This window comes from Rissa tridactyla, chromosome 2, assembly GCF_028500815.1.
Source record: "Rissa tridactyla isolate bRisTri1 chromosome 2, bRisTri1.patW.cur.20221130, whole genome shotgun sequence".
NCBI lineage: Eukaryota > Metazoa > Chordata > Aves > Charadriiformes > Laridae > Rissa > Rissa tridactyla.
The window spans coordinates 18,357,987-18,381,550 of record NC_071467.1 but is presented as its reverse complement, the minus strand read 5'-3'; the positions used below and the strand labels follow the sequence as shown (position 1 = coordinate 18,381,550).

Below are 23,564 nucleotides of genomic sequence, written 5' to 3'. Positions count from 1 at the left end.
CTGAGTTTTAACACATGTATGCAACAGCCAGGCAAAACAATTAGTTGAAACAAATGATAAAAAAGACAAGTAGGAACAGTATGCAGAAGCTATATAGCTTTATTTATTTACAGAGGACTTATGAGGATGGGCCTGTGTTTGGACACAGGCAAAATTCCTTTCACTCTAAATGCAATTAGGGCAGAAATCCAGCCAAAGAAATCACATTGACGTATTTATACTGACAGTGTAGTCTTCACACTCAGGCTGATCAATGTGTCAAGTATGCCTGGTTTTCAGTGATACTACATTTTCATATGACATTGTTTTATAGCATCTCTCATTAGCAAGGAAACATCATCTACCTACGGCAGATGATGATTCAGCTTCATTTATACACATCTTTGTTACTTCCTGTACTTGGATCCTTTAGTAATCAAATTAGTCAAACTTCTGTCAATCATAAAATTTATATTTTATCCAGGTAAGATCTTTAGTTGCTACTGAGTCACCCTGTTCCCTAGTCACCCTAGTCTTCTTATTCCACTCCTTTTTGTTGACTACATAATGAAGAGCCAACAAAGTCAGTGAGTCAAATAGCTAACATACTGCCTTACAATAAAGTAATTTAAAATAAAACACGTCAAGCAAGCATGAAACATCTGTGCTAAGAAAAATAATAAAAACATAACATTAAAAATAACAAAAAATCACCAACATAATTAAAAATAGGTTCAATAAACAATGTAATTTATCTCAAATGTCTCTCATTTAGGGGTATCATTCACTTTAATCCACAAATGATCTATTTTAAATAAATTTGACTCCTCTTACTGCCTTGCCTTTCTTGCTATAAATTTTGTGTAGCTGATATGAAGGATCACAGACTCAAGGATACTGAGAGACACTTGTGGAATGACAATTTCCACGATAACAAAAGAAACAAGTACAAAGAGATCAAGTTCTTTAGAGACACTTTATTACTAGGTATGAGCATTTTCACATGTCTTTGGTCATATACTGATATATTCATATCAATCCATATATTGATGAACACAGAGGGTCAGTTTGTCCCTCACAAACTGCTACATGCAGTTTAGATGCCCAGATTTGGAATGAAAATTCTGACCCCCCTCTGCCTAATTGTACTGGAGTCTATACTGTGTAATCAGTTCAAGCACTGTTTGTTGCTGATTTTTCCATTGTGGGATTTAAGTTTGTTGGGGTTTTTTTGCTTTGTTTTGTTTTAATTACAGTTCCTTTAATACCCTCAGTTTTGTCTATTTGTATTCACGTTAGTCTTTCGTAAGTCAAAAAGAAAGCTTTCTAATCCCAAAATCTGTTCAGGATCCAGAAAACAAACTGTAGTCTGTCCATGTTTCCAGGAACAGTCAATCCAATGGGCATTCACAGAGCACCTAAAATCGCCTTTGCTTCTGAATCTGTTTCCTTGTAATGATAGAAATGCAAGAGAACACTTGGCCACAGAAGGTTTGAATGACTACAAACAGACATAGAACTTGGTGCATTAATACTTATGCATTTTCATTCAGTCAGTATTTAATTCAAGGGCAGTTTAATGTTAACTACACACAGTGAACTATACACAGTATAGTTCACTATCATTGAAATCTCTAGAACAATGTATTTTCTTCAAAATATTCAAATACCCCCAATAAATTTAATGAACCCCCCCAAACTTTAAGATTACAAAGGAATTTTAGAAGCATTGTAAGCAGTGAGAAGATGAGCACCTTGAACTGCAGGGTCTTGATGCTACCTTCTTGGCTCATATCTCTTCACAGTTCATTCTTTTTTTGCTTCACTACTAATAAATTTAGTATCTGGTCAAGAAAAAAGCTTGTTTTCATCATTCATATTAGTCTTTCATATGTTTGCATTACCTTAGTGGTGGTCAGTCATATTAATAATAGCAAATCTTCTTAGAAAAAGTAATTAAACTATTTTTTCATGAGATTTTTCCTGCAGTAATTGGTATAGACAGTGAAAAAGTGCAATTTGTCATGCTTACCATGGTAACTAAGTACAAAGTAGCCACTGGTAGTAAAGTCGCTGTGGAACTTGATCAGAATCTGATTGGAAGTGCTGTAGACTGATTCTAATGCAGTGTTGCCACTAAATTGTCCAATTTGAGGAGAAGTTTGATCTGGTCCATCCCTAAGAAAAACAGATACAAAAAGACTTTTTTGCCCAAACAAATCATTTAATTTCTTCAAATTTTAATATAATGTAGTAAAATTTCTCTAAAAGACATGAGTCATCTAAAATCAGATAAAACAGACACTGAGGGCTGAAAGTCTTGAAATTCCATATGTGGATTGGAGTGTAGCAGGTAGCAGCTTAGAGGACCATCATACTTTATTAGAAAGCAAGATGCTCCATTCAACCACCTTTTGGAAGTAATATTCTTATTTTTAAAACAAATATTGCAGCAAGATCAAAATGATTGAATTTGTGATTGTACTTCATCTTCCTGCCACAAATTCTGCTTAATTTACTTGTTGGTGCTTTCGAATATGGCTATCAGAAAATACATAAACCTAACACTGCCCATCTCCCCCAGTCCTTTTTGAATTTGGTCATTTCCAGGAAAATTAAGAGATGAATGCTATTTATTTTTTAAAAGACAATGAGTGAATATTGGCTTCACTTAAAAACAAAATGCTTATACTCTACTGAATAAAAGATTCCACTTAAAATCTGCATGTGGGCTTTTATAAATGCAGATTTTGTTTATGATGATTATTTTAAGCATGCTACTTTTAGAAACACTCTAATGTCAGAATTTTTTAACCTAGCATCCCACCCTCCACCATTAAATGTTATTGTGCTATCATAAATGTTATTGTGCTATCATTTACAATTTATAGTACATATGGACACATAATAATTAATTTAAAGTTTGTTTTTATGACTCATTCAGAAATTTATGAATCAATTTCTTTCTGAGAGAGATGTGCCATGCATTCTGTATAAATGATTGTGTCTCTTTTGCTCAGGTAAACATCCATATAAATGTTGGTAGTTTTAACCAAACTAAGTATGACATGCACCTGACGAATTTCTTAAATCCTTGTTTGCATACACTGATTTATATTATTTTGTACTATTTATTATGATTTAGAAAATACATGTATTGCTGGTAAGATCACTGCTACCTTATGGAAGAATGAAATATTCATTTCAACAGAAAAAATTAAATCAAAGTTAGTACTAAGTAATAGTGGAATTGCTCAGTGGACTAAAACAATTTTTGTACTTGCTTCCTTCCAGATCAGAATTTCTGAAAATTAAAGGTTTAAATTTTCTAATTGTTGGCACAAGTTATTTTAAGTGCAAATAATTTCAAAACGAAAAGATGGATAATCTTTGTTTTAAAAATTTTGCAGTGATAAATTTGTCAAAATTCTTGCACATTGCTCCTTCCCCTTCTGTTTTGTTAGGGAAATTATATGATTGGAAGAATCATTTGAATTGTGAATAATATTTATTTTTTCCATTGGAAATGGCTACCAAAATTTATGATCTATTCTGTAAATAAATAATATCCCAGAAGTGGCATAACCTATTTAATTATGTAGTCATTGTGTATATAATATGGCTTATACAGGTATATATATCATATATAAGTAACAGCACGCATGATATATACATGAATAACATAACCGATGTTTTAATTTCAGAACATTCTCCTAAAAGTGTGGTTAAACTAAATAGGATACAAAACATCAATGAAAAATCAGCAAAGAACACATGACATAAATCTAAGGTTTTACCTTTGTCATGATATATACAATTACTTTACCATAAGAACTAAGTTTGTAACACAGACAGGAGTACAATTGAAAGCACATGAAATCACTTGGTAGAAAGAAAGAGCCAAACAGAAGAAGCACTAGAAGTGGACAATAGTGTACTAGTATGTGTGGGGTGAAATAGAGAAAAGATGTCTCTATGGACATAAAAGTATAATTTAATTCAGGAAAGATTCTGAAGGTCAGCCTGAATTAGATACACAAAACAAGTGGTGAAGAGTTAAAGGGATTCAAAATTATCTGAGTTCAATCAGGGCAACAGTCTGGGTACAGATTCTGATCAAATTTTGTTTAGACTTTAAGGCAAAGCAACCAAGTATCTGGGATGCAGGACAAGACAGTTTGTAGAACACAACATGAAAAAAACCCAGGACCTACAGAAATGATCATGAAAGTGTGTAGAGAATTGTTTAATATTTAGGAAAGTAGAAATGAAATCCTGAGTTATATGAATTTACATGAATCTAAATTAGATTTCTGTGCCACAGATACATAAAATGAATAATTAATATTCCAAATTGCCTCTCATTATTTTGCACTACTCAGGCTACAAAACTATTCTGTCAACCTGCAGCTTTTCAATCTGCAGATTCAATAATCAGTGGATTATTTTTTTAGGCAAGCTTCCAAAAGGTCTTAGCCACTGTTGAAATGTTGTTAGGTACTCTTAACAATTTAAAAGAAGTCAATTTGGAAGAATGAAGAAAGTGTCACTGTAGTTTCTTGTATTAACATGCTAAAACATTGTAATACACAGCTGCAACTGCTTAATATCACTCTATTCTTTATTACTTCTCTTTGTTGTTGATAAGCCATCATAGCATACTTCTGAATGTTTTCTTCATCAAGAAACTGAGGCACGCTATTATTGGTTATTAATTCTTAAGACCAAGACTATGAAACTTCATGTCCAGTGCTATCTAGAGAGAATGGTACATTGGAAAACATGGATTAGTACAAATCATTCCGTTCCCCTAGACAGAACACCAGTGTCAAGGGAAGGATTGCAAATATATTCTTTTTAATTCATATTTTGTTGCATAGTGTCATATGCCAATAAAATAAATATTAAAAGTGTTTTCTTACCAGACAGTTATGAAATCATATATTGGCTCTGTTTGGAGAACTGTGAAATTGATGTAGATTCCATTCCCAGGTGGTACTCTTACAAGCCAGAAGCAGTCTTGAAAGTTTGGGTACTCATCCGGGTATCCTGGAGAGTATATGGTGCCATTCATCGCAGTTATATTTCCTCCACAGAGGGCTATAAAAAAGAAATTTGTTTTTAAAATATTAGATGCTTCTTGCATTCTTCTTAGACCACGTTGAAGTGGTTAAACACATTTGGTACACTACAACTAGATTATGTCAAACCATTGCTGTGTATAGAAAACAAATTTACTGAACTTTTTGCAAAGGGTCAGAAGTTTATTTTGACATTATTCATCAAATCTAAAAGGAAAAAAAGGTAATTCTTATGTCATAAATACTATCAGAACTGGAACTAAAGTAATATTTAGACATTGGGCTAAATTATTCCCTGCACAATTGAAAACTACTTTGTTATGGCTTTGTGTAAACACTGGTTACAAATTATCAGTGAAACACATTAATTACTTTTATTTATTGTTTCGAAAAGATAGCCAAGCAAAATTATCAGGTAAGAGAAGAGATATGCTAAGTTGGTGGAGGATGGGTGGGGGAAAATTAGAGGGGAATCTGAAAATTAAAATACTGTGTGCAACAGTCTGAACAGCAATTTTGCATTTCCTGAGACAAATTCTGCTAGACAAAGTAAGAGTCCTTTCTGTAATTGAAGTACAGTAATTTTAGATGTCTTACAGTGCAAGACTGACCATGCAGCTTTTGGACTTTCATAACTATGCATTTCAGGAAAACTATTAGTCCAAATTATGTGATTTTCTCCACAGATGTTTCAGATGCATGTTGAATATGACACTACTCTGTTATTACAGAAGAGAAATTATGTTACAGAAGTCTAGTTCTGGAAAAGTGAGAAGAGCCTAAAATGGTATAATTTGCTTTATTTTGCATACATTCCTCCCCACTCCACCCCAAACAGTCATGGAATGGCAACATAGATGCCATAAAATAAGCTTAAGAACCACTAACCAGAGAACAGGTTGTTGGAAATATAGGTTTGACATATATGAACTATGCACTGTTTGTATTTAGTAAAGTATGTGTTATGGTTTATATATATACTTTGGTGCTGAACTGTAGGGTGAGGAGACTTTCATAGTCACACCTCATCCATTCAGACTGGATGGTATACTGCTTTTCTTCAGCTTTTAGCTTCAAAGTCTCAAGGGGTTTTGAGCAGTGCAGATATAGAATTGATTTTACAACAGGTTCTTAGGGCAGTGAAGACATGGGGTGTTGACTGTCAGGCAATGAGATTTCTTGGAAAAAAAGAGGGAATGGATTCCAAAAGGATGAAAGTGAGGGAGGTGGGTTAAGAAGGATCAAAGAGTGTTAGATTGTGCTGAGCACAGTCTAGAGGGATTTTAGCTGCATGAGGATGCACGAAGAAGAGAACAAAACTGTTTAAACAGGAGCCGCATACAGTGATATTTGATTCAGATTGTCTGCCTCAAGAAGTCTGAGGCATTAAACAAGTATTCATATATGCTGTCTTACAATAAAGATATTAAAGAAAACACAAATTTAAAACAAACTGTGTATTTCTGGAACTAGGCATATACAAAAAAGCCCACTTCATTTTAATGCTTTTGAACGCAAGACCTTTATCTAAAATTAGACTAAGTACAACCAGAACATACCTAATTATCTTTTTCCTTCAGCAATAAAGAAAAAAAAAACAAACCCAGAACTCAAAAACGTTAGTAGCATATAAAAATGTCAGACACTCTTTCCTAAAAATACCACAGTAAGTATTTGCACAAAGCCCCATGTAATTTGAGAAATTTCGCTGGGAGCTGAGTAGTGTTGGCAGTCTGTAACCATGCAGCACAGCACACATGTTAGATCACCATTGTCAAATAGGCTGATTTTTTTATCTGCATCTTTTCATATCATATTAAGTAGAAACAAAGAACTCCCAGCCACCGTTCAGGAACTTCATCAAAAGTGATACTCAGAACAGCAACATACTTGGGGCATCTTAGAATTTACTAATTAAATTCTGGGTTCCAGTAAGGTAATTGGAAGAAACATAATCACTCCATTCAGTAAATTGTCTGGATTCTGAGGCACAGAAAATACAGCTAGAACTAAGTAATAGGGAAAAGCTAAGCTGTTTAGCAGTTAAGACATGAACCATTACTATTCCCTCAGGATACAGAAAACAGGGGTTAAAACTTAATTGTGATGAATTAACTTCTTCCCCTTTCAAAAGACAGACAGTGTAGATGTCATCTCTCCTTTATATGATAAGGCTTCTCATTCTAAATTCAGTATCAGATATGTCTTAATTTAGCTACCACATCCCCCAGAAATGCCTGTGGCTCACTGACTCCAGAAAGAATTTTGAGTAATGAAGTTTTTAACTTAAATACCCAGATTTACATAGGTGATTCAGAATTCAGAACACAAAAAATCCAGAAAAGAAGGCAGCATTTTTTTTTTTTTCTCCAGGCATTCCTCTTCAACTTGCTTGGTATTGAGGGTTCTATTCTTAATGCTGAACTTTTACCATTCAATATAGAGGGAAGTTAGACCTTTAACTGAGGTCCTGAGTACCCCTCCTGAAATTGTGGAGGGTCTTTATGACATATGAAAGTGGGCACTCAACATATTGTATAGAACTCATCTTTGTGGAAACCTATGTTTAGGGATATAGAGAGCTTTACAGTCAATAATTTATTTGCTAAATGCCTTTGGATCTTGTGGTCCCAGAAGTGTAGGATTTTGGGATGGTGGTTTTGGATATGAAGTATCTTCACTGTGTCTGTGTTTTTCCAGGAACCTAATATTGCCATCTGAATGTTGCCATAATTGTGACAAACCTGGAGGTCCCAGAAGAAAGTTATTATTTCATATGGAAGAAAATATCAGTCCTCAGTCACACAAATAGGTTTTGTGATGCACAGATATTTCTGTGTTACCAAAACATCCATTCTTGTCTGTCTCAAGAGTCGGATGACACTTCATGACTGACCTTCTTTGCCTGCTGCTTAGGTACAGGTTCCTTTCAGCATAGCTAAGGATAAGACAAACACCTCTACAGAATCATCATACACATTCATTCTGTCTCTTTAAAATTTCAGCTATGTGCCAGCCACAGTTCCTTGAATCTGCTTACCTGCTGGAAGCATATCAGTGCAAAAAAATGTAAAAGGTTAAAAAACATAGTCTAAAAAAATTTCCATCCACAAAAAATATATGTAGAAAGGACTTCAGACAGCATTGATTGGAGGATGACGGCACTTTATGCCACCTTTACATTTCTTTCTAACTGATAAGACAGAACATAAGTGGCCAGAGTTGGGAAACTCAATTTTTCAATCCTTTTTTCTTGATTCAGTGCACAGCTTTTACTTTGTACCACCGCCTAGATTAAAAAGCAGCACATGTCGCCACCCTCCAGACCTTAATCCTAACCTTCCAAAAATAAATGTATTATCTCAGATAAGTTTTCAGAGATTTCCTATTTCCATGAAACATTTCAGCTTCTCTGCAAAAATTTTCACGTGCAAAATTGAATACTTCCTCTGCAAAGACCACAATACAAAAATACAGGTCTCTATAAATTGAAAAGCGGAAATTATTTCAGTTAACAGTTCTTAGGAAGACTTACAAATAATGAAAGGTTCATAGGTCACCCAGAACATACCTTCACATCTGGGGAGAGGATGATTCCAGTTACGACTGATGCCATGAAGACAAGTTAGAGCTGAATTTCCAATTAATGTGTAGCCAGGAAAACACTCAAATGAAATAGTTTGTCCCACAGTAAAGTCATTCCCAATAACAAAACCATTACGAAATGGTCGAGGGTCAGGACAGCTTTGTAGCTGATATGCTGAAATAAATAAATAATAATAAGGTGGTGGTGGGGGGGAGGTAAAAAACAAATTCTCATTACTTCAAAAATAAAAGCTGGTCATTGGTCCTACACCAGGAGAAGCACAGTGAAACATTCCCACAGCAATTCTGGAAATATGCATAAAAATTAATTTCCAATTCCAAATCTCATAAGGAAAACATAATACTATAACCAAAGTTTAAATGATCTTACGTTCTTTACACCTTGATAATGTGTAATGTGTGTGTGTGTGTATAAACAAACAAAGAAATCAACAAATACCTGACACCCTACCTTACAGGTCTTTGGAACAGAGTCCATGAAAGCAAAAATGAGAAAAGCCTCTTCATTTTATATTTTAATTTTAGTAAGTACAGGATTACGGAACTAGAGAACAAGAGAGTGGAAAGGAATTTAGACTTCGTGTTTTCTCCACTTAGATCTTCAAAAAGGTGACTGGCTCTTTAAGACCACAAATTGCTTCCAAGTGCACCCTTAAGTACACCCTAATCAAAATGGATCCAAACTGCTGACAATGAAAATTAAAAAGGCTGTAGAAGAGTATCTAAACTAGAAGCATGGGGAAAAACTAACAGGTACAGGAGACTGATGTGATGCCATGACAGGGAGGAGGCTAACAGCCAATGCACCTTTAAAAAACGTGTAGAAGAATGGCAAAGAGCAGAATTACAGTAAATAGGAAAAGCAAATGAGGTAGCCTACACTGCATGTTGAGTCATACATACAGTGTTAAGGAAGAGAACAAGGGCCAAACTAAGAAGCCCTTTCACACCAGTATAGGAGCCTAAAACACAGGAGGTTGGATCTAGAATGCTTGAACCAACCAAGAGCCCTGAAGGGAAAGGCATGGCATAGAGCAGCAGGATGCAGTGTTGCCAGGCAACCACCTTTCCAAGACTGAGAAGGCAGAGACTTCCAGGTGGGAGAGCAGCCCTGTTGTTTAGAAATTATATTAATTACCATAGAAGAAAAATATTACCAAAAAAAAAAACCAAGGAGCACTATAGAATACTCATAGGTGGAAATTAAGACTCCAGAATTGTAAGTGTAGTATTGAGCTGCTTCTACAAACATCTAAACAGGGAAATGATAGTGAACAGGAAATGTTAAGTAAAATTAGAGAACCTGCAAAAATACGACAGTTAGTAGTAATGGAGCATACCCAAATATCCACCTCACCAAGATGACTTGAAGAAATAAAATTTTGAATGCGGGAAATAATTGTTCCCTAGAACAAGCAGTTTGAGAGCCCCCAAGAAAATACGTTCTTTCAGATTTGAACCAGCTTGGTACTCAAGCTTTAGTTAGAGAAGTATTCATGGGAGAGCTGCTCCATAATAGCAGTCATAACGTGGTTTGATTGTACTGGGAAGGAGCAAGTCAAATAAACGCAGCACAGGGATATTCAATTTTCTGGAAAGGAAATTATACAAAAATGAAGTAATGCAGATTGGAATCTGCTAATTGACACTGCTTTAAAAGACCAGGTAAAACATGTTCTACAATTCAGAATTAAAAACCCACTGAAGTGGTTCAGAAAAATGCCCGTGTGACTGAGTAGGAAAGTTGAAGTAGCTACAACAGGGAAAAGGTTGCCATTTAAATAATGAAAGTCTGCCTTTCCAAAACTTCATAAAACATAGCAGAGAAAATTTAAATAGAAAATAAAGAGAGCAAAAATAATTGGAGGAATACCTTGCAGAAAATGTCTCAGCTGATCGTAAAAAAATTATTTGACAACAGCAGAAGCAAGAAGTCAGGTAGGGAACTGATGGGACAACTCATGACAAATAAGAAAAAAAGGGACTTTTATGGTTTAGGACGCCACAGAGCGAAAAACTCTGTAACTTCTTTGTATCCATCTTTCCTGCTGAAGATGGTGTAGAGATTACCAAACAAGATACAGTGCTTGTATTACACAGGTCTAAGGCACTAGATCAATGTGAAGTAAATACAAAAGTTCTAGCCAAACAGGTAAGGCAAAGGACCAGGAGAAGATGGCTTTCACCCAGAAGACCTGCTGAACCAAGATACATATCATATCATTTGAAGATCTGATCTAGAGGAGTGGTGATTTCCCAATGTAAATCCCATCTATGTTTAGAGAGGATCCTTGAACTTACAGAACAGTGAGTCTGAGTTCTATACCTAGTAATATGATACAGCCTAAAATAATTAATAAAATTACTGAGCACATGGCTGAAAAAGGTTTCTTGGGAAAGAGATTGGGGGTGATATAATTGAAATTCACAAAAACTATGAAGACAGTGGAAAGGCTGAATGCAAAAATGCCATCAAATCCCACAGCAATAGAATTAAGAGTCTGACAACAACTGTGGATGCTGGGAGAGTACAAAAGAAACTACCTAGGCTTCTGTGCTGCTAAGTAGCATTTCTTTTTGCCATTTGGAAATACCATACTGTGCTAGCTAGCTAGTGCTAGCTTTTTTTCTGATCCAATAGGGGGTTTCTGTTTTTACATTCTTATGTTTAAGGAAGAGGAGAAATAAACCTGTCTATAACTTGACTTGTTTTTCTCAGAAGAATTGAAAGGCTGTATAATGAACTTTGAATATCAAATATTTCATAGCAAACAAGTAAGATTTGAAAATAAGCCTCTCTCACACATCTTGGTGATCTTCTCCAAGAAGATTTGAAACATTGACTTCTTATCACAGAACTGAGAACAAATATGCTATGCAAAATATACAAAATCAGAAGATCACAGATTGTGTATGTTTGAAAGAAACAGTTCTCTCTTGTGAGGTTAAAAACAGATAGGAACTTTTTTCCTTTTTTAAAAATTCTTTGACAAATAACATCATCTGCAAAATCATTGCTGTTACTACTAATAGCAGTTATAGTATACGCTCTTAAGTCTTTTACTACCCTCTTAGTAGTAGACTTTAAAGTTCCCTTTCTGTTACAAATTGTATCTTATTCCAAAGAAGAAGTGAATAAAATCTTACCAGTCAATTTAAGTCATAAACTGACTTTTTCTTTCAAAGCTAACACTTTTTACAGTGGCTCCCTTCCAGGATCCCACATAGAGTTAATGTCAATTTGCAATTATTACTACTGAAAGAGTAATCGGAGACTGCTCTAAAGTAAAAACTCTTTAAATCACCCTTTGACATTATTCATATCATGAAAACAGGTATAGTTTAAAATATACATTTGACCTTTTTTGTGAACAGTGATGATATAATCCCTTTTAAATGATCTGCAATTATATAAATAAAATTATGATCTTGCAGTCTTCACCAGCTCAGCATGACCTATTTGAGTACAACAAAACAAGAACCTTCCAGTGATATTGCCAATTAGGAAATAAAATGGATTTGGAGATTTCTGAGTTGGCATTATTCTGTACTAGCCTACGTAGATCCAGTACTCTAAAACAATATTTAGATCTTCCCCTTCACAAAACTAGACACAAAACTGAGATTCCCATATGCTTATAAAGATCGAACAATAGACATGCTTACTTTGTAAAGCCATGCAATGTAAATTAATATGCCAACCAAATTCAGATATGGGAAAATATGTTTGCCTACATTTGAACTACTTTTTAAAGAGAATATGCAATTATTTTCTCTTTTTCATCTTAATTTTTTGCATTTTTGGTTTGAAGCTACAACATCTTTTCTTTCATGTTTATCTTTTAGGAAGCCAAAGTAAGAAATAACCTTTATCAGCCACATTATTCTCACATAAGAATGTAGAAATCTCACCTTGATATACAATATGAAATCCTTGTTTGTTCTGTGAGTAATCACTGTGAAAGTATAAGCTGGTTTCATGAGTCGTGCTGAACAGAGAAGCTGGTAGCTGAGGGCCACTTAATCTTCCAATAACAGTGCTAGTTTCTGTAGATCCACTCCTAACTTCTAAGTAATCATGTATGGTCTCCGTTGAGAAATTCACAAATTGCAAATGGACACCTGAAAGACATCATCAGTAAATAAAGGCCAGCAGTATCAATACCAGGAGGGAAAACAAAGCATGTACATTTTACACTGATGATACCAGAAAATAATGTAACCAGTAGAAATGCATGTGTTACCCTCCCAGATGCAGTCCATGGAATTCAGTTTAAAGCATTCTTCCTCCTCATGCATTACTAATTCTGAGAGGCTGGCAAGGTAAGAAAAGCTAATGCTCAAAGATTAATATGATCTAAGGCATTGAACTGTGCATTATTTATATGCCACTTTTTGGCAAAGTTTGTTGTTTGTGCATTTAGGGAAAATTTCAGTTCTGAACATTGAATACATTCAGTTTAGTTAAATCTTTCCTGTTTTCAACTGCATAAAAGAGACGCCAGTTCTATTAAAAGAAAAAATGTTTTGTGTACCACACCTGGAATAAAACAGTGACAAAATTCTACCCCAGAGATAGCTTCATTTTAGTTGTACATAAACTGATCTCTCTCATCCTATATATATTAAAATATATCTCTATATAAAAAATAATAAGGCACAGTAAATATTATGCATGTAATACGGATTACACATGCATTGTAAAGGTATGTGGAAGGACAGTGTCTGGTCCCTTAAGGGTATTCGGTCAAGGACATTTTTCAATGAAGCAAAGGAAGATTAGAAAAGGAGGAAGCCATAAATAAGTACACACAGGGACACAAACATGAGGGAGGCAGTAATGAGAACCAAACCTGGTCAATCACATTAATCGATGAGGTCGAGTGAGTGTGAGAATGTTTATTCCAGTGAGGTGATCTGATCTGATCAATTGGGAAGCCAGCAGAAAAGGGGGAAACCATAAACCAATACATTATAAAGACACAGACCTGACAAAGCAAACATTGAACCAATGACAAGAAACAAACCTTGCCAGTCACACTAACTGATGGGCTGTCAAGAAACTACAGTCACAACTTCCAGGAAGATCAACCTGGACTTTGCAACTGATAACACTATAAACCAGGAGAGCCCATACTGGGAGGGCTGCAGGAATGGACAGACCTATAGAAAACCCTGAGGGGATGCACAGGGCAAAGGGGAGCAGAGGGACACAAAAATTGGGGTAGGCAGAAAGAGGCATAAAAGGGGCTGGTTGCCTGTAGAATGGAGTGAGTCAGTACATTTGTCTGGCTGAATCCTGCACCTGATCACCAGTCTGTCCTATCATATCATATCTTCTTATTAAATATTTTCTTAACTATCTTTCTGTGTAATCTCACTCTCTATCCTGTGTGTATATGTGCTGCAAGGACTAAGTGCCAGCTGCTGGTGAGACCCATATCTGAGTGGAATTTGGTGCCAGCTGCTGGTGTCAGAGCAGGGGTGAGAGCGCCCTGCAGCCTGTGGTGTCAGCTACTGGAGTGAGTGAAAGGCCATAGCTCTCTGCATCTACAGACGATCTTACAGGGACTCTGAGCAACCTAGTTGAAGATGTCCTTGCCCATGGCAGGGAGGGTTGGACTAGATGACCTTTAAAGGTCCCTTCCAAAATATTCTATGATTCTGTCATTCTACAGACCTTGTGTCCAGAATGCCAACTAATGGGGGGACCAGTGTGAGTGAACTGGGTGCCAGCTACTGGAGTCAGAGAAGTGGTGCTGGTGCCCCTGGCCTGAAGTGAGTATGAGGGTCTTTAACTTCCAGCCACCGGAAGGAAACTGAAGAAAATGATCAGCAGCTGAGTAGTTATAGGACTCTCTAAACATTTTCCTGTTTATACATATTTCTATATAAGTTACAACAAAGTAGAATTTATAGTTTGTCTGGAGCTAGTGCAACTATGGAATGATAATAGAGAACTTTCATTAAGAAGATGATTGAGTCCTACAGGTGTTTCTGGCAAAGACAATCAACATGATTTTACATAAAACTGAAAGGAAAAGATATAATGTCAGATTAATTACTGAAACATCATGAATAATTTTGTGACTCCTAAACTGTAATAGATAAATACTGTTTGTCACTTCCTTTTAGAGCTTTCTCCTCAGATACCTGTAAAGTTTATGAATGGTTTTCTGAAACATGTAACATTTTATATGCTACAGAAGAAAAGGTTGGCACATAATTAAATTACTGATGCCTTGATCATTTCTGTCTCTCTGTATCTAAAGAGAGTCTACATGTGATAAGAAAGCTTCTGCTTATAGGTGTCATTCTTTGACTTTGTCAGACTTTCCTACACAGAGAATCCAGTTAAACCCAAACTCTGCTCTTTCTCTATCCATGATATTTGTAGGCTTGGCCTTTTATTTGATCCTGTGAACGAAACACATGTCCAAAGTTTAAGCTGTCATTAATAACTGCCAACTCATGCTATCTTGCTGTCAATTTTTTTTCTTTTTCATCCTCTTTGTTTGATACCAAACCAGCTCTAACACATTTTTTTCTATCATTTTGCTATCTTTACTCTACTGTCTTTCAGTACAAGTTCCTGAACCATATCAATCTCACAAAGTATTAATCCTTTGCTCAACCTGTAGCACCTGCTTCTGTTTGCCTCAGACTTCTGCTTGTTAGACAGTTTTTTTCCATGGCTCTTGAATGAGAATCTCATATATTTATATATAAACTCTAATCATAAATCTCAGAAAAAATAGCAACAAATCATATAAAGTAACCTTGTAAATTGAAATCAACATAGTGTCATTGGTTTAGATTACACCACTAGCTAACATAAAGTGGAAAAGCTTATGATCCGTAACTTCTAACTGGGAAAAAATATTTTTAGAAACACTTAAACAAGTGAAAGCCTATAGAAGGTTCCCATGAAAATGTTTTCAAGTTTTTGTATTTACTACTCAGAAGAGTTAGATGTATGTGCCTCTATTAGATTAGAACCACAGCATCACTAAAACCATTTTTAGTCATCACTTTTTCAAATGTCATTTTTTTTTCATTTTTACAAGGAATTTTTACTTTAATTTTCAATTCAGTTTTAGTCATACCCTGTTTAGGAATGGTCAAAAATGTCAAGCACATTTCAATCTGTGCGGTCTTAATTTTCTTCTAGAAATAGGAGCATTTAGTTTTCCTATACACGAACTGGAAAACTAGCAAGGATCTGATGGGATCTGAAGATTCCAGACAGCATTATGACTCATGATGAAGCTGTCACATCAAGCTGTCTAACATTCAGGTAATGTCAGAATGAAAGTATCGATGCTAATTCTATAAAATGCTAATACAAAAAAACAATCAATTATTGACTTGAATATTGTGACTTTTGAACAAAATGCAAACATAAAAGTTAGGTTCTATATGGAAATCCCTATCCTGACATAATGTATTTCCCACAGATAGATTCTGTTGAGTCAGTGTTACTGAATGTTTAATATTATTCAGTTTAAATAAACCATGCACACCAATTGAGTTTCATTTAAATGATAAGTGAACCAGGCTCACGGGACTTATAATCAAAAAGACAACAGAAGTTATTTTAAAAAGAGGAGAGAAAGAATCTGAACAGATGCAGAAGGGAAAAATATTTGGGATGTCACATTCAGTTACTGTGGAAGACCCAGAAATTTTGTATCATCTAGTAAATAAGATGACAGAAGATGGCAAGTATAAAATAGAAAACAGTGAGGCATGTCTGAAAACACAGCACGCCATTCAACTAGCATATAAAGCAAAAAAATCAAAGTGCATGTGCTCCTACAAAAGTGCCACAAGTATAAAAGATTAGATGGGACAACTGTATAGGCTAGATTTGAATATATATTTTGCAATGATAGATACATAGGATTCACCCAAAGTTGCTCAAGGGGTTAGTTAATGTAATTCAAACACTGATATTACCTATGCAAAATCATGATGATAGAAGTTCTCGTGACCATAAAAAATCTGAAGATATAGTCACCTTTAAGACAAAAAAGAGAACCTGGGTAATGGCAACTGCAGGTTCACTGCAGTCCACAGAGAGATTATGGAACTTGTCTAATTGAATGCAATTTCCAAACACGTAAAAGACAAAAAGGGACTCAGAAGCAGTCAACAAGGATTTACTAACAGAAAATCAACCATTATTTCCTTTTATGATTAAACTGGCAAAGGGATAACAATGGATATAATATTCTCTCACTCTGCTATGACTTTGTACTCAGTCTTCTATAGCATTCTCATCTGGAAGCTGAACATACATGAATTTGATGAATGGAGAGGAAGTAGGTTAAAAATGAATGGAACTTCAAGGCTCATAGAGCGATAATCAGTCATTCAACGTACAGTTGATAACCAGTAACAAGTACAATATTCTCTGGGCTGATATGAGAACGTACACTATTCAATGTCTTCATGAGAGACCTGAATAATGAGAATGCATCCTCAACAGATTTGTGGAGGATACTAAACCAGGGGATGTGGATGATATACCAAATGGCACAACTTCTGTCCAGAGAAACACTGAAAAAAGGGAGTGTTGAGTAAACAAACCCTTAAAGGTTTGCACAAGAAGTGCAAAGTTCTGCATCCACTGCACAACATCCTTGTTGGAACAGGCTGGAAATTAATTAGGTAAGTAGCAACCCTGCTGAGAAGGATCTGCCAGTCACAGGGGCCTTGATCTAGTGTTACTGCCAACTTCACTTTGAGTGGGAAGCTTAACAACTTTGAGTGGGAGGCTTCTAGAATTCCCTTCCAAGAACATTTCTACTCTGCTGCAATATTCACCTAGGATATGCAAAGAAGCTTAATAATACAATAATGAACTCAAATGTAGCTTTAACTTCTTCCGAACTGATACTGACTTGTTTTAAAATAATCATGATAGCTATTTATTTGTGTTAGATTTATGACCTCACAAAGTGAAATCAAGCCCATTAAGTTAGGAAATTCTAATTAAACAATTTTATCAGAAAATTGTAGTATATGTTAAATGAAAAACCAAGAACCTTGTAGCTTTTCTATTCTATATCTTTCTTTTAAGGCTTTGATAACTTCTTTAAATGAATTATAATTCCTTTTTTTTTTTTTTTGCCAGGATATTCACAATATTTTAAAATCTATGTTCAGTGTTTTCAATCTATAAAAACCCCAACAAATTTAATCTATGAAAGAATACATACCAAAACCAATAGGCAGCTTTATTGTCCATGTGCAATCCAAACTGCTAGGATAGTTGCCAGGAAACCCAGGACTGAGGATCACTCCACTGAAGTCTGACATGCCACCACCACATTGTGCTGTAAAAAAAAGCAAAGACATTTTTCAGAGGAGGAGAATAAACTAAAAATTAATCCAGAACACTGAAGATCCTTCCAACATTAATATAACGATAACTAGGTTTATATTTCAAAAAATACACAAACATTCTTCTACCACTAGATATCTGTAACAAAGTAATTTAAAAGTAGGAGCTTTAAGCATATGTAACTACTCTGAATTGACTAGGTTTTAATTCGGGGGAGACATGCACCTGAAAAGAGAACAGATGTTTACTCTGAACTCTGTGTGAACCACCCTTGTGAACAGGCAAGAGGCACAAGTTAGCTCATAGCAACATTGACACAACTTCACGTCAGTTTGTAAAGAGGTATCTGAATAATATAAGGTAATAATATATTTTCAAAAGATTCTGTATCCTTCTGTATTCAAAGCATTTCAAGAGGTCTTTTAAAAACATTTATATCCTGCTGTTCTAAAAACAGGCTTAGAAAATGTACACATACGCATATTTCTAGAAATCAAACTAAATCCATATTTGAACTTAATTTTATTTTTTTTCAGGCATGACACCAGTAAATAGAGTAACTTAACACTTTGGTATTAGATTTGAAATGTTAATTATGGTAAATACAAATTTGTTTATCAGTTTTTTCCAATTAACAATTGCTACATCCTTTGAAACACAATTAAAAATCATTACTTGCAAAAAAGAAGGGGATAAAGAGGAAAGCAAACCCCCTGAAAGTTTCAGCACAGTATCTTTCTCTTCAGAATTTACCACAGAGCAGTGCAATTGTCGTATCAGACTTCCTAGACATATGTTAATGCACAATGATAGAAACCGAAGACTAACTCCTGAAAATATTCTTACAAATATCTGAATCTTGTTGAATATTTATAAATTCTAAGCTGACAGAGCTCAGTACCTCATAGGAGGTTTTTAACACCTCACAGGATTAAGAACAGGATTATGAGAGGCAGCTCAAGAGGATATATAATCCATCTTGAAGAAAAGCAAAGTACAAAATCTTTAATGAGATCTGCAGTATCCTACTTTACATACATTCAAGATTACAAATACAGATGACTCCTACTTTTAGGGAACCCAAGCAAAAAGGCATTTCTGTATAGTAAAAGGGAGTGCAAATAGAGTTTTACATCCCTCACATTTATTCATCATATAAGGAGAATATTTTTAAATGCATTTCAGATCTTTAATTTGCGCTTCTGGCAGGATTCCAGTGCTTCTTCCAATAATATTAATATGGTCATGTATATAGTTTAATTTCAAAAATAATGTATCTTCTTAAATTGGGCAGACACACCTTGCATTGAACTTATTAGAGATGAAAATGTAACACTATTTCTGTTTTAGTATTTTCTATAATATTCACCACTGCTGTGGAAATGATTCATAAATAAATGAACTATATTTGCAAGGGTCTCTGGAGGTCTCATCACTGATAGTCAATTTATGATAGATTCTGACTAGAACATATTTCATTCTTTCTTCTTCTGATTGGACATTTCAGAAAAGCTTTGTGAAAATAAATGTGAAGTATACTTTGAAAATCTTCAGCTTAATTTGACCATTTTCACTTTTAATTAAGTCCTTCCGGTTCTCCCTATTCTTTCTCCTGTATGTATCTCTTATTTTTGAGTTCTCTGACTTTCTTATTCTGGCATATTAAGAAAGTTTTTGTATGCTGATCATACCTAAACATATTGGAATTGGATAATTCCATCTTCGTACTGGTCCAGGCATACAGGTGATATGTGAATGTCCCTAAAATGACACAATATTTGCTTATTCATATAATAAAAAATATACAATATATGGCACATCATTAGTATTTCATCAAAAATAATTTATAATTCTAAACATCATCAAAATATATGAAAACAATAAGGTAAAACATTTATATTGTACACTGTGAATTGTATCATACCTTCAATATAACAGCGAAGACTAGTCTTAACTATGTGACTGTTAGCTCACTAAAGAATTGTGTCTATACAGTAAAACAGTGTCCAGCTGAATTCTATAATACCAGCTTTAGTATAGATACAGGTCTAGAAATGAAAGGTCTAATTGGAGAAATGTTTACATAGTATTGATTTGCATCATTTGTGGAACATGATAAAAAGTTGTGAACTACATACATTATACAGTACTGACTTTACATCTTAAATTCATAATACCTATTATAAATGCAGTCCTTACCCTCACCCCTGAAACAGTTGGCTTAAGTGGCCAAAAACTGAGTTATTTAAGGAATTTCTTTACAACATGTGTCCCTTTTCAGCAGATGAGGTGTCATGATTTCAAGGCAATCTGTTACAGACAAGTTCCAAGACCCACTAGAGTGAACCTCTGCATTGTTCATCATCCTCATGTAATAGCAATTGTCTTCGAGAGACAGCAAACAAAAATGAAAAATCTTAAGAGAAAAATGGACTTGGGATACCCTACAAAACCATATAGTATACACTTTAAAATGACCTAGTCAGTAGCTTTTAGCTTGTTTGTTCAACCTTCATATGAAAAGTTAGGTTTTTTGTTGTTTTGTTTTGTTTAGTTTTGGGGTTTTTTTGGGTTTTTTTTCTTTTTTTAATCTCCTTGTCAGTTCAGAGCCTGTAGTGCTTGTGGGAACCCAAGTATCTCTAAAGCATCCGGGGTAACTCTGAATATTTTATTCATCAATCTGCATCCCATTCTTTTCCTCTCCTACAAGAAAAATAAAGACACATTCTCCATAGTGCAAGTACGCATATCTGCTCATTGCTAGAAGAAAAAAAAAAAAAAGAAGTGGCAAAGTCATACTGTATAAGCTGGAAAAAACAGTATGGAGGGAAGAGGTTTTACATGTGTGTACTCTATGTTCTTTATATTTTCTTTATTTCAGTCATTTACTGTGTCTTGTCTGCTCACACATTTGTATTTAAGTACGAAATTAGAACAAAGAAGAAAAAAATAATTGACAGGTTGTTCCAAAGAATTACCAGCTAAAATCAGGGAATATAAGAAGTAAACTTCGATAGTCATTGTCACAGCTGAAATCACAGAACATTTTAGTTATTCTTAAAATGCTAGAGGTCTGCAGACATTACTAGAAACTGTCTTGAAGGGGAAACAAGTCCCACATTCAAAGAACAGTGATATCTGGAAGCAGACAAGTTTATTTAGTTTCTATCACAATACATAAATCGCAGCTTCTAAAAAAATATTTTTAGTTCAAAAAAGTAATTCAGTTTCTATTTTTGATGCAGTACATATGACCCCAGTATTTAGGTCTTCACAGAATTATGCAAAATAAATGTTTGAAATTATTAGCGTTTTTAAAACTTCGGTTAGTTAGTCTGACACTCATCAACATGTGTTACAGGCCAGACCAATGTTAATGAAGAAAGGAAGGCAGGTAAGTTATCCTTTTGCTGTTTTACTCCAAAGTATCAATAACTCCATTAGTGGTTAATCATGTACTGTTCTATACAAACCATTTTCTCCTTTTAAGACTGTTCTTCTTACTATGCATAGGTAATGTGATTGTTTTCTCTCTTTTTACAGTCTCAAAGAGCTAGATAAAGTGGAGACTGTAGAGTCTGCAGAGTCACGAAGAAACTTTGTTGAAAATAGCAACCTATCAGTTGGAGCCTCAGTCCTTTCTGGGAGCACCTCATGTGGAAACAATATTGTTTTAGATTTGGTTCTACACTGTGACTGTACAAATTTTTGAAAATATTTTCAAGAAATTTCCTGGAGGCAGTCAGATTCCTACCGGTTATATATGCTAAGTAACTCAAAGAGGCAAATTAGTCACAGATTACCACCACTGTGTTGCCCCTAGTTAAGCCTTTTGCAAATGGAAGACCATAGCAAATTTGCCTGGCAAAAAATACACCTATATTTGAAAACCATTGTGGATAAAAAACCCCAAGAAATTTCTGAAAGAAAGAAATTGACACTATCTGATTTACTGAGAAAAAACAATTATTTTCTTTCCCTTTCTTTGTTCTTATTTCCCCTCTTCACTTAACTTTCGTTATCCTTCTGTACATAGACAACTATTGATAATTGCTCATCAAGTGATTTAGCTTAATTTGCCAACACTGCATAGCTCAACTATGAATACCAAAGATGACATCAATAATAGATAACAACTTATAATCACTAATGCAGAGGAAGCACAGAGCCATATACTTCTGATGGAATATTTGGATAGTTGCTAATTTAACATTTGGCAGAAAAGCCTACCAGTCCTGCAAGCATATCACATGTCCACAACTCCTGAAGAGCTCAGTGTCCATTTTGTATTGACAGACTCAAACGTAACCATGTTAAAGAACTAAAAGGCACCATTTGAAATTGGAAACTTGGCTCACCTGAAGAGAATAACCCTGATCACACTGGAAAGACACCACATCTCCAACCATGTATCTGTCTCCAATTTTGATCCCATTGCTTGGGGTTTGTGGTTCAGGACAAGAGTCCAAACCTATAGCTGTGAAAAATTGAGAAGTTTAGACATTCTAAGGAACATCAGATCTGTTTTTAGATTCACATATAACTTCTGTGTACACTGTACATGGGCACACTGTATTGATTTAGGAATGTTTTAGGAAGCCATTGGGTATCAGCAGTTCATCTGTGGACAAGCAAGTGGCACACTATTTTGGAACAACTGTTATATAAGGAGAAAAACCTTCTTTCCTGAGTAAAGGAAAAGGCAACACTTCCCAACAATCTGTAGTCTCAACTCAAAGTCTCCTCTATATTTCCACTATGTCTTGCCTCAGTCGCATTCATTCCCACCTCCAGTCTCACTCCTAATTACAGCCTACCTAATTCAAATTGGAGCACCTCCACTTTCCTTTCCCAGAATCTGATCCAGGGGATGCTGGCCAATACCACACCAAGTGCAAAACACAGGAAAACCAGTGCAAAGCACAACTGCACACCTGCATTCAATCCTTCACAGGTCTGACTCTACCATTCATGCGCCCACACACACGGATTAAATATTTACATCAAATTTCACCTAATCTGCTATTTTTAACGATGTACCTAAGTATCTCTTCTATTGGAATAGTATTGAGTTTGCCAAGAGACTGTATGCTTTTTTTATGGTCATCAAAAAGAGAAATAAATAAATTCTTCATTGCATCTACCCAGGAAGATCCAGGAATATATAAATATGCATAACATTAAGTATAAGCCTCTCAGTTACTCTCTTTGCCTACTGTAAGAATTACACCCTAACTAGTTGTGAAGGCAGGACTGCTAAACAACTAAACATCAGTACCTAGGGAAATGTGGGATTCAACAATGGCACTACTTCAATATACTATCAACCTCTTTATGTTTAAAAACTTTCTAATATAACCGATTACTTCCTGTAAGAATCTCATTAAGTCAAAATTACTTTTTTAGGACTCTTACAATGATGCATTTTTATACTATATGAAAGCTGAAAGCTAACACAAATTTTAAGGAATTTATAAAGCATACACATTATTTTTTCTTTATAACACACGTTTTGTGCATCAATAGTAGTTTACAATAACATTGTATTG

The 23,564-nt window shown here is 34.9% G+C and overlaps 1 protein-coding gene across 3 annotated transcripts in view; it reads right to left on the bottom strand.

Moving 5' to 3' along the window:
• Positions 1-23,564, bottom strand: part of CSMD3 (CUB and Sushi multiple domains 3) — a 688,054-nt gene that overhangs the window by 93,390 nt on the left and 571,100 nt on the right. For all 3 annotated transcript variants that reach the window (XM_054193012.1, XM_054193014.1, XM_054193015.1), the window contains 7 exons: positions 22,374-22,492; positions 19,707-19,776; positions 17,891-18,007; positions 12,579-12,788; positions 8,632-8,820; positions 4,902-5,079; positions 2,012-2,157 (listed from right to left, as the gene is read on the bottom strand). In XM_054193012.1, coding sequence (XP_054048987.1) covers positions 2,012-2,157; positions 4,902-5,079; positions 8,632-8,820; positions 12,579-12,788; positions 17,891-18,007; positions 19,707-19,776; positions 22,374-22,492 — 1,029 coding nt within the window. The remainder of the gene's footprint in view (positions 1-2,011; positions 2,158-4,901; positions 5,080-8,631; positions 8,821-12,578; positions 12,789-17,890; positions 18,008-19,706; positions 19,777-22,373; positions 22,493-23,564) is intronic.